The 12,350-nt window shown below is 46.5% G+C and overlaps 1 protein-coding gene across 3 annotated transcripts in view; it reads right to left on the bottom strand.

The window, feature by feature from the left end:
* The window catches only part of nup133 (nucleoporin 133), a 69,584-nt gene extending 58,969 nt beyond the window's left edge, over positions 1-10,615 (bottom strand). For 2 of the 3 annotated variants that reach the window (XM_072581615.1, XM_072581617.1), the window contains exon 1: positions 10,318-10,615. In XM_072581615.1, the coding sequence (XP_072437716.1) occupies positions 10,318-10,499 (182 nt within the window). In that variant the 5' untranslated portion in view covers positions 10,500-10,615. The remainder of the gene's footprint in view (positions 1-10,317) is intronic. The other variant, XM_072581616.1, reaches the window with a different exon arrangement.
* Positions 10,616-12,350: the final 1,735 nt, after the last annotated feature.

The following is a 12,350-nucleotide window of genomic DNA, read 5'->3' as shown; positions in this document are numbered from 1 at the left end:
ACGAGAGAGAGAGAGCACGAGAGAGAGAGAGCACGAGAGAGAGAGAGCACGAGAGAGAGAGAGCACGAGAGAGAGAGAGCACGAGAGAGAGAGAGCACGAGAGAGAGAGAGAACGAGAGAGAGAGAGAACGAGAGAGAGAGAGAACGAGAGAGAGAGAGCACGAGAGAGAGAGAGCACGAGAGAGAGAGAGCACGAGAGAGAGAGAGCACGAGAGAGAGAGAGCACGAGAGAGAGAGAGCACGAGAGAGAGAGAGAACGAGAGAGAGAGAGAGAGAACGAGAGAGAGAGAACGAGAGAGAGAGAAACGAGAGAGAGAGAACGAGAGAGAGAGAACGAGAGAGAGAGAGAACGAGAGAGAGAGAGAGAACGAGAGAGAGAGAGAGAACGAGAGAGAGAGAGAACGAGAGAGAGAGAGAAAACGAGAGAGAGAGAAAACGAGAGAGAGAGAGAGAACGAGAGAGAGAGAGAACGAGAGAGAGAGAGAACGAGAGAGAGAGAACGAGAGAGAGAGAACGAGAGAGAGAGAACGAGAGAGAGAGAGAGAGAACGAGAGAGAGAGAGAGAGAACGAGAGAGAGAGAGAGAGAGAACGAGAGAGAGAGAGAGAGAGAGAACGAGAGAGAGAGAGAGAGAGAACGAGAGAGAGAGAGAGAGAGAGAGAGAACGAGAGAGAGAGAGAGAGAACGAGAACGAGAGAGAACGAGAACGAGAGAGAACGAGAGAGAGAGAGAGAGAGAACGAGAGAGAGAGAGAGAACGAGAGAGAGAGAGAGAGAGAACGAGAGAGAGAGAGAGAACGAGAGAGAGAGAGAGAACGAGAGAGAGAGAGAGAACGAGAGAGAGAGAGAACGAGAGAGAGAGAGAACGAGAGAGAGAGAGAGAAAACGAGAGAGAGAGAAAACGAGAGAGAGAGAAAACGAGAGAGAGAGAAAACGAGAGAGAGAGAAAACGAGAGAGAGAGAGAACGAGAGAGAGAGAGAACGAGAGAGAGAGAGAACGAGAGAGAGAGAGAACGAGAGAGAGAGAGAACGAGAGAGAGAACGAGAGAGAGAGAACGAGAGAGAGAGAGAGCAGAACGAGAGAGAGAGAGAGAGAACGAGAGAGAGAGAGAGAGAGAGAGAACGAGAGAGAGAGAGAGAACGAGAACGAGAGAGAACGAGAACGAGAGAGAACGAGGAACGAGAGAGAGAGAGAGAACGAGAGAGAGAGAGAGAGAGAACGAGAGAGAGAGAGAGAAACGAGAGAGAGAGAGAGAACGAGAGAGAGAGAGAGAGAGAACGAGAGAGAGAGAGAGAGAGAACGAGAGAGAGAGAGAGAGAGAACGAGAGAGAGAGAGAGAACGAGAGAGAGAGAACGAGAGAGAGAGAACGAGAGAGAGAGAACGAGAGAGAGAGAACGAGAGAGAGAGAACGAGAGAGAGAGAACGAGAGAGAGAGAGAACGAGAGAGAGAGAGAACGAGAGAGAGAGAGAGAGAGAAAGAGAGAGAGAGAGAGAGAACGAGAGAGAGAGAGAGAGAACGAGAGAGAGGGAGAGAGAGAGAACGAGCGAGAGAGAGAGAACGAGAGAGAGAGAACGAGAGAGAGAGAACGAGAGAGAGAGAACGAGAGAGAGAGAGAACGAGAGAGAGAGAGAACGAGAGAGAGAGAGAACGAGAGAGAGAGAGAGAACGAGAGAGAGAGAGAGAGAACGAGAGAGAGAGAGAGAACGAGAGAGAGAGAAAACGAGAGAGAGAGAGAACGAGAGAGAGAGAGAGAACGAGAGAGAGAGAACGAGAGAGAGAGAACGAGAGAGAGAGAACGAGAGAGAGAACGAGAGAGAGAGAGAGAGAACGAGAGAGAACGAGAGAGAGAGAACGAGAGAGAGAGAACGAGAGAGAGAGAGAACGAGAGAGAGAGACGAGAGAGAGAGAACGAGAGAGAGAGAACGAGAGAGAGAGAGAGAGAACGAGAGAGAGAGAGAGAGAGAACGAGAGAGAGAGAGAGAGAGAACGAGAGAGAGAGAGAGACGAAGAGAGAGAGAACGAGAGAGAGAGAACGAGAGAGAGAGAACGAGAGAGAGAGAACGAGAGAGAGAGAGAACGAGAGAGAGAGAGAACGAGAGAGAGAGAGAGAGAGAGAGAGAGAACGAGAGAGAGAGAGAGAGAGAGAGAACGAGAGAGAGAGAGAGAGAACGAGAGAGAGAGAGAAGACGAGAGAGAGAGAGAACGAGAGAGAGAGAACGAGAGAGAGAGAGAGAACGAGAGAGAGAGAACGAGAGAGAGAGAACGAGAGAGAGAGAGAACGAGAGAGAGAGAGACGAGAGAGAGAGAGAACGAGAGAGAGAGGAGAGAGAGAGAGAACGAGAGAGAGAGAGAGAGAACGAGAGAGAGAGAGAGAGAACGAGAGAGAGAGAGAACGAGAGAGAGAGAGAACGAGAGAGAGAGAGAACGAGAGAGAGAGAGAGAGAACGAGAGAGAGAGAGAGAGAACGAGAGAGAGAGAGAGAGAACGAGAGAGAGAGAGAGAACGAGAGAGAGAGAGAGAGGGGGAACGAGAGAGAGAGAGGGGGAACGAGAGAGAACGAGAACGAGAGAGAGAGAGAAAACGAGAGAGGGAACGAGCGAGATCATAAACTATAGAGTGAGAAAGGAAATGAAATTTCATTTACAGAACAAGATAAGAGTATTCAAATTCTAAAGAAAAAGCAAGTTTGCAATATTGGTGCCAGGATGATAGAGTTCAACATTTGTCAGTACTTTGAAACAAATTGTTGTGTGAACAAACGAAGAATTTGAGAACATATGAAGTCAACAAAAGACCACATTCTGTGCTTGAAGCTGTTAATGTGTAGGGCAGCTGAACAGTTTCCAATAAATTGGTTATGTCATGACATAACTCTGAAGCTTTCACACCCCAAAGGGGAACCTGAATTTCTCTCTTAATGATGGTGGTATCTGGAAAGTACGACTCGTTGTCAGGTCACTGCTTATTCTTCTGTGAGACAACTTTTCTAACATTTCAGAAATGACTTCCAATTACTCAGACCCCTTGGCATCATGGCAGTCTATAAACCTACCAACAGACTTAAACAGCGACTAATGAACCTAAAGGGTTCATTAGATACGACCAACAAAACTAACATCATTTACAAAATACCATGCAAGAACTAAACAAAAACACGTAGGACAAACAAGTAGGAACTTTTCCACCAGAATACATAAACATCAACTAATCACCAAAAGATATGACCCACTATGACTAGTTTCCATACATACAGACAAAGGAGGACATCATTTTGACTGGGGACAACACACACACACACATCCTAGGACAAGCGAAACAAAGACATACACAAGAATTCCTAGAGGGTTGGCATTCCTACTGGAACTCCAAAAATAAGCATGTTGATTGAGAGCCTTCTGTTGAAAAATAGAACTGGAAATTATATCACCCACCGTAAGAAACCAAGATCTTTAAGCAGAGAGTTGGCACATACTATCAGCGCTTCACCAGAGGCTTGCACTGATAATGCTCCCTAGTCATGGGGATGAAACATCTGAAAACAAACCTTCCAGCCCAGTGATGTGAACTTACATTGATATCATCAACCTCAGCTACAAATTTCTCAAAATTATTTGGTACATCTCTGCAGATGTTGATAAGGAGGAACTTATGCACTGAAACTCCTGAGACCATGCAAGAGTAGTTTCTTCTCCCTTGTTTTCCAAGGCACTGAACTATTCAACACAAGGGATTTTTTAAACAGCCTAAAATAAAGGGCAAAAGTGAGGACTGCAGATGCTGGAGATCAGAGCTGAAAATGTGTTGCTGGAAAAGCGCAGGAGGTCAGGCAGCATCCAAGGAACAGGAGAATCGAAGTTGCAGGCATATGCACGAAACGTCGATTCTCCTGCTCCTTGGATGCTGCCTGACCTGCTGCGCTTTTCAGCAACACCTATAAACAAGTGGTCAACAACCCAGCACCTCCCTCAGGACTCGAAATCTAAATTGAAACTAAACTGTTTCCTTCCTTCCTGAAAGTACAAGTCAAATTCGAAGCTACACGTGGTTCTGCCCACTTCAGAACCCAAGTTTCCAAAAGATAATCTATCATGAATCTTCATCACAATAAATTGATCATTTACTCTTTGAAGTTAAAAGAGATTACCTTTGAATTTAGCCCCAGCACGCATATTACCCAGTCAATTTACAAATAGATCAAATAATTGAATCACTTCTTGAGTTACATCTTCCAGAGAATATGCATGATCAAAATAGCTATTCCACATTATCCAATCCCTCTATGTTCTCAACAGTTCCGAACGTTCATTTTGCCATGCTTCGAGTAGCTACATTATTCTGAGTGTGGATCACACTAACTTCTTCAAGCACAGGATTACCTCATTATGTGTTTGATACCTTTTAATGGTCTGTTCCTTTTACCATCTGTCTGTATGCTTTCAAACCTCCTGTAGCACAGCCTGACAAAACCGTGCTGGCTTTCCTGGATTAACCTTTGCCTCTCCAAATGAAGATTAACTCTTTCCCAAAAGTATAACCCTAGGACATGATTAGCGTACCTTCAAACTTTGTGGGAAGTTAGAAAATTGATCGCTGAGCCCCTTGCTGAGATAGTTGGATCATCGATAGTCACAAGTGAGGTGCCGGAAGACTGGAGGTCAGCAAATGTGGTGCTACTGTTTAAGGCGGAAGGAAAAGTCATGGAACTATAGATCAATGAGCCTGACTTGGATGGTGGGCTAGTTGTTGGAGGGATTTCGAAGGGACATGATTTATATGTATTTGGAAAGGCAAGGACTGATTAGGGATAGTCAGCATGACTTTGTGCTTGGGAAATCATGTCTCACAAACTTGATTGAGTTTTTTTGAAGTAACAAAGATTGATGAAGACAGAGCAGTGGATGTGATCTGCATGGAAAAACAGCAAGGCATTTGACAAGGTTCCCCATGGGAGACTGGTTAGCAAGGTTAGATCTGAAAATGTGTTGCTGGAAAAGTGCAGGTCAGGCAGCATCCAAGGAGCCGGAGAATCGACGTTTTGGGCATGAGCCCTTCTTCAGGAGTGAGGAAAGTGTGTCCAGCAGGCTAAGATAAAAGGTAGGGAGGAGGGAGGGGCGTTGGAAATGCGATAGGTGGAAGGAGGTTAAGGTGAGGGTGATAGGCCGGAGTGGGGTGGGGGCGGAGAGGTCAGGAAGAAGATTGCAGGTTAGGAAGGCGGTGCCGAGTTCGAGGATTTGACAGAGATAAGGTGGGGGGGGGGGGGGGGGGGGATTGAGGAAACTGGAGAAGTCAGAGTTCATCCCTTGTGGTTGGAGGGTTCCTGGGCGGAAGATGAGGCGCTCTTCCTCCAACCGTCGTGTTGCTATGGTCTGGCGATGGAGGAGTCCAAGGACTTGCATGTTCTTGGTGGAGTGGGAAGGGGAGTTGAAGTGTTGAGCCACGGGGTGGTTGGTCCGGGTGTCCCAGAGGTGTTCTCTGAAACGTTCCGCAAGTAGGCGGCCTGTCTCCCCAATATAGAGGAGGCCACATCGGGTGCAGCAGATGCAGTAAATGATGTGTGTGGAGGTGCAGGTGAATTTGTGGCGGATATGGAAGGATCCCTTGGGGCCTTGGATGGACTCCTCCATTGCCAGACCATAGCAACACGACGCCTGGAGGAAGAGCGCCTCATCTTCCACCTAGGAACCCTCCAACCACAAGGGATGAACTCAGATTTCTCCAGTTTCCCCATTCCACCACCCCCTCCTTGTCTCAGTCCCAACCCTTGAACTCAGCACCACCTTCCTAACATGCAATCTTCTTCATGACCTCTCCGCCCCCACCCCCACTCTGGCCTATCACCCTCACCTTGACCTCCTTCCACCTATTGCATTTCCAACGCCCCTCCCCCAAGTCCCTCCTCCCTACCTTTTATCTTAGCCTACTGGACACACTTTCCTCATTCCTGAAGAAGGGCTCATGCCCGAAACGTCAATCTCCTGCTCCTTGGATGCTGCCTGACCTGCTGTGCTTTTCCAGCAACACATTTTCAGCTCTGATCTCCAGCCCTCACTTTCTCCTAGCAAGGTTAGATCTCATGGAATACAGGGACAACTAGTCATTTCGATGTGGAGCTGGCTCAAAGGCAGAAGACAGAAGGTGGTGGTAGAGGGTTGCTTTTCAAACTGGACGCCTGTTACCAGTGGAGTGCCACAAAGATTGATGCTGGGTCCACTACTTTTCATCATTTATATAAATGATTTGGATGTGAACATAGGAGGTACAGCTAGTAAGTTTGCAGATGACACCAAAATTGGAGGTATAGTGGAAAGCAAAAAAGGTTACTTCAGAGTACAACAAGATCTTGACCTAATGGGCCAATGGGCTGAAGAGTGGCAGATGTAGTTTAATTTAGATAAATGTGTGGTGATGCATTTCGGAAAATCAAATCAAGGCAGGACTTATACACTTAATGGTAAGGTCCTAGGGAATGTTGCCAACAAACAGACCCCTTTGGAGTGCAGACTCAGCTCCTTGAAAGTGGAGTTACAGGTTGGTAGGATAGTGAAGGCGGCATTTACTATGCTTTCTTTTATTTGTCAGAGCACTGAACATAGGAGTTTCGAGGTCATGTTGCAGCTGTACAGGACGTTGGTTAGGCCGTAGGTTACAAAGATGTTGCCAGGTTGGAGGATTTGAGCTGTACAGAGAGGCTGAATAGGCTGGGTTCGTTCTCCCTGGAGTGTCAATGATATTATAGAGGTTTATAAAATCATGAGGGGCATGGATATGGTAAATAGACAGAACCTTTTCCCTGGGGTGGGGCATTCCAAAACTCGAGGGCATAGGGCATAGAAAAGGCACCTCTGGGGCAACTTTGTCACGCAGAGGGAGGTGTGTGTGTGTGGAATGAGCTGCCAGAGGAAGTAGTAAGGCTGGTGCAATTACACCATTTAAAAGCCATCTGAATGGGTATATTAATAGGAAGAGTTTAGAGGGATTGGTGCTAAGTGCTGGCAAATGAGCTGGATTAGGTCAGGATATCTCGTTAGCACAGATGAGTTGGACTGAAGGGTTGGGGGTATACATCTCTATGACTCGATGATGTTGGACTCACCGAGCTACAGTCCCTTGGTTTATCTCCACCACTCAATATTATCACATTAGTCTTGAACACCACTCCTATGGCTGGAGGAAATTTGAAAATTAATATCAAGCTCTCAGCCTCCCACAACAGCCCAGATACACCTCATCTGGGTCTGCCCATCTAAAGTTTTCTTATTCTGTCTACGCGATTTGACAATGGGGAGATTGAAATTCCAATGATCATCATTTCAATTATTTCTCCACATTTCTGAAATTATTCTGAAATATTTAAAAAAGGTCCAACAGTGATTGCCACTTATGTTTTTTAATTCTACCCACTAAGCCTCAAGTAAGAAATCAACCTTCTTTAAAACAAAAAAAAACTGAATTGACTCCTTGATCAATATGGTAAAAACAATGCTGGAAACCAGATTCTGGATTAGTGGTGCTGGAAGAGCACAGCAGTTCAGACAGCATCCAAGTAGCTTCGAAATCGACGTTTCGGGCAAAAGCCCTTCATCAGGATGCCCGAAACGTTTGATTTCGAAGCGACTTGGATGCTGCCTGAACTGCTGTGCTCTTCCAGCACCACTAATCCAAAATCCTTGATCAATATCGCAACACCACCACCTGGTTTCTACCCACTTCCATCTTACCTAAATTCTAAACCCGAGAATATTGTTGCAGGATATCATTGCTCTCTACCATGTCCCTAGTACCAACATGAACCATAGCCTTCTTGTGCATCCACCACGCTCCTCACTCCCATTGCCCAATTCTCCCAAAGGCTGTGCTGCTGCTCAGTGGCATCCTTGACCCTAACCCCAAAGAGTTATCACACTATCCTGGAGTCACAGCCACAGGAGTTATAGTCATAGAGACGTACAGCACAGAAACAGACCCTTCGGCCCAACTTGTCCATGCCGAGCAGATATCCCAACCCAAACTAGTCCCAGCTGCCAGCCAGCTCACATCTCCCCAAACACGTCCTATTCATATACCCATCCAGATGCCTCTTAAATGTTGCAATTGTACTCGCCTCCACCACTTCCTCTGGCAGCTCATTCCACTGCATAATGTTGCCCCTTAGGTCGCTTTTATATCTTTCCCTTCTCACCCTAAACCTATGCCCTCTAGTTATGGACTCCCCCACCCCACTCATAATTTTATAAACTTCTATACAGTCACCCATCAGCCCCAGCCTGTTCAGCCTCTCCCTATAGCTCAAATCCTCCAAACCTGACAACATCCTTGTAAATCTTTTCTGAACCCATTCAAGTTTTACAATATCCTTCTGTTAGGAAGGAGATCATAATTGCATGCAATATTCCAACAGTGGCCTAACCAATGTCCTGTACAGCCACAACATGACATCCCAACTCCTGTACTCAATACTCTGAACAAGAAAGCAAAGGCATACCAAACACCTTCTTCACTATGTAAGACATGATTTCCTACGCACAAACTCAAGCTGACGACATCTAATCAGTCCTTGCCTTTCCAAATACACATGCAACCTGTCCCTGAAAATTCAGTCCAACAACTTGCCCACCACCGATGTCAAGCTCACCGGTCTATAGTTCTTAACTTGTCCTTGCCACCTTTCTTAAAAAATGGCACCACGATAGCCAACCTCCAAGTCTTCCGGCACCCCACCTGTGACTATCCATGATACAGATATCTCAGCAAAGGGGCCCAGCAATCACTTGCCTAGCTTCCAATGGAATTCTACGGTACACCTAATCAGGTTGTGGGGATTTATTCAACTTTATGCGTTTCAAAGCATCCAGCACTTCATCCTCGACATTATCCAATCAACAATGCAATAATTTAGCATCATTTTTTAATGACTCCACCACATTCTCAAACTTTAGGCAACTGTCTGTGTGGAGTTTGCACATTCTCCCAGTGTCTGCGTGGGTTTCCTCCGGGTGCTCCGGTTTCCTCTCAGTCCAAAAATGTGCAGGTTAGGTGAACTGACCATGCTAAATCGCCTGTAGTGTTTGGTGAAGGGGTAAATATAGGGTAATGGGTCTGGGCGGGTTGCTCTTCGGAGTAAAAACAATAACTGCAGATGCTGGAAAGCAAATACTGGATTAGTGGTGCTGGAAGAGCACAGCAGTTCAGGCAGCATCCAACAAGCAGCGAAATCGACGTTTCAGGCAAAAGCCCTTCATTGGTGTGGACTTGTTGGGCCGAAGGGCCTGCTTCCACACTAAGTAATCTAATCTTTAAAAAAATCTTAGCTGCAGACAGCTGTCTTGCAACACATTGCAGTAAACGGTGATTCCAATTCTGTTCAACATACCAAACAGGCATTTATACCCTCTGACGTTTTGTTATTTCAACGCAACAGCTGATAAAGCAACATTAATCACCTGGTTTATGTAAAAACGTATTAAACCATGATCACTCATTTCAGAGTTACCCAGCATTTTATTTTCCAAAACATTATCACATCCCTTCATACAAAATTAAAAGCACAAACCTGATGCAACAGAACACCAAGCATTTAATTTTCAATGCCTGTGTCTTCACCTAAAGTTACTGATTCCATGACAGAAATACTTATCTGTCCCCTCACCAAGTCTCCAATACTATTGCCCCTCCTTTCTGTCTGTTCTCCTACTCCCAGCCTTGTGCAGTAAGTAGTACCACAGCTCTCAAGTTAGTCCTGTACATTCTCCCTGTGTTTGTGTGGGTTTCCCCCAGGTGCTCTGGTTTCCTGCCACAATCCAAAGATGTGGAGGTTAGGTGAATTGACCATAGTAAATTGCCCATAGTGTTCAGGGATGTATAGCTTAGGTGCATCATTCAGGGGTAAATGTTGTGGAATGGGTTTGGGTGGGATACTCTTTGGAGGGTCAGTGTGGACTTGTTGGGCCGAAGGGCCTGTTTCCACACCCTGGGACTTTTCTCAGTGCATACCTGCCTCTCTTACTAGCCACCACATCCACCGTAATTGTACTTTCTTATGCTAAGGTGACCATATACAAAAACATGTTGCCCAATGCCATGCGCCCAGCTGATGAAGCCTGTGCTCATGCAGGTTGCCAGGAGCATCAAACAATTCCCACGTAACGCCGGTTGTACATTTAGGACTGAGCTCCCCTGGTTAATGTAGTTAGTGTCATAGAGGTTTCTGTGGGATCTTGCTGTGCCGACTGCGTTCAGACGAGCACACTTTACTATACGAGGATGTGACAGGCGCCGGACAACGCAACTCTCCTATTTCCAGCCGTGACAACACTCACCGGGCACACAGGCTGGAGCGCCAGGACGGGGACAAGACACAAGCCCCGCCGGCCGACATACTCCTCCGGCTCTGCACGGGGAAGCCGCCGCCGCCGCCGCCGCCTCCGCTTCGGTTCAGCGGGGACCCAAGGCAACCTGAGAGGGGCCGCTTGGCACCGCCAGGAGTTCGCAGGGAAAACATTCCGTAAACAGCAGCGGCCCCACTCCGGGGTTTTCTCTCTCTGGGTCTGAGTCAGACTCTGTCCCCGCCGCCGCCCGTTAGGCCTCGAGCCTGTCAAACTGCCGCACGCGCGGCCAAACCAATGCGCCTGCGCGAGCCGCCGGACGGGGCTGGGTCTGATTGGTCATATTTGAGGGACGGACGATATAAACACATTCCTGATTGGTCTGAAATCTCCATCTAATTATAACGGACATTCCAATTGGTCGGTGGCTGGCGGGCGGGTGGGGCGCATGACTCCCGTTCCTCAAAGCTGGAAATCTGAAACAAAAGCGGGAATTATTGGAGAAACTTTGTGGGTCTGGTAGAGAAATCAGAATTAATGTTTCAGGTCGAGGTCACCCTGTCTCACAAGTAATGGTAGCTAGGAAAAGGTTAGTTGAAGTATATAAGTTAGCTCGCTAAACCTGAAGGTTTGTTTTCAGATCGAGCGGAGAGAGAGAGAGAACAGTTGAACAAAGGAGTGAAGAAGAGTCGCGGAGAATGAATGGCTGTTATTGATGGGCTAATGGAGGAGTTTTGCCCGAAACGTCGATTTCGCTGCTCCTCGGATGCTGCCTGAACTGCTGTGCTCTTCCAGCACCACTAATCCAGAATCTGGTTTTCAGCATCTGCAGTCATTGTTTTTACCTTGTTGATTTTAACCTTACTGCGAATCCTCTGGCAAGGATGCCTGCCTTGAAGAAGTTTTCCTCCTCTCTCTACAAGAATCTCAGGGAGTCCCTCTCCCACTGCAACTCCCAGCTCATTTCCTCTGCTCTGAAGCTCTTCAACCATGTTGTGACCTATCACCTTCATCTCCTCCCCCACTCACCTATTGTACTCTATGCTACTCTCTCCCCACCCCCACCCCCACCCTCCTCTAGCTTATCTCTCCATACTTCAGGCTCACTGCCTTGATTCCTGATGAAGGGCTTTTGCCCGAAACGTCGATTGCGCTGCTCGTTGGATGCTGCCTGAACTGCTGTGCTCTTCCAGCACCACTAATCCAGTATTTGGTTTTCAGCATCTGCAGTCATTGTTTTTACCTTAATGTAGGAGTCAGAAGAGGTGACCTCACGCAGCTCAAAAGTATAAATGTACTAGTTTGAATGTTCATTGCTCATTTGCTTCTGCATTTGATGTCCTTTCTTACAAGATCGTAGAATAAATAGTCTTGTTTCCAGTTTTGGTGGTCGTGTCTAATTTTATTAAACATTCTAACATTGTTTCTAACATTCTTCATCAGAGCTGATGTGAAGTGTGGAGGACTTAGTTGGAGACAAAAAAAAGCTGCAGATGTTTAAATCCCAAGTAGACAAGCAGGAGCCTGGAGAGGGGCAGCATTCTATAGACATATCAGGAATAAAATAATGACTAGAGACAGATTAGGTCTAATCCAGGATAGTAGTGGTAAATTGTGCATGGAGTCTCAGGAGATAGGGGAAGCGCGAAAGGAATATTTTTCCTCTGTATTCACACTAGAAAAAGACAATGTTATTGAGAATACAGAGATACAGGCTACTAGATAGACAGGGATAGACTAGACTGGCTGCAGGATGTTCTAGGATACAAATCCTATGGGAAGGAGAGGGGGAAAGAGGAGGGGCAGTGGCATTTTTGATAAGGGGTAACATTATAGCTGTACTTGGACATGTCCAGGGAAGTTATTTGGGTGAAACTGAAATAAGTAAGGGATGATCACCTTATTGGGATTGTACTGTAGAACCCCAACAGTTAGTGGGAAATTGAAAAACAAATTTGCAAGGTTATCTGTTATCTGTAAGAATAATGGGGTGGTAATGGTAGGGGATTTTAACTATCCAAACATAG

This window comes from Chiloscyllium punctatum, chromosome 11 (assembly GCF_047496795.1).
Source record: "Chiloscyllium punctatum isolate Juve2018m chromosome 11, sChiPun1.3, whole genome shotgun sequence".
Taxonomy (NCBI): Eukaryota; Metazoa; Chordata; class Chondrichthyes; order Orectolobiformes; family Hemiscylliidae; genus Chiloscyllium; species Chiloscyllium punctatum.
The sequence above is the reverse complement of the archived record's forward strand: the minus strand, read 5'-3'. Positions and strand labels throughout refer to the sequence as shown.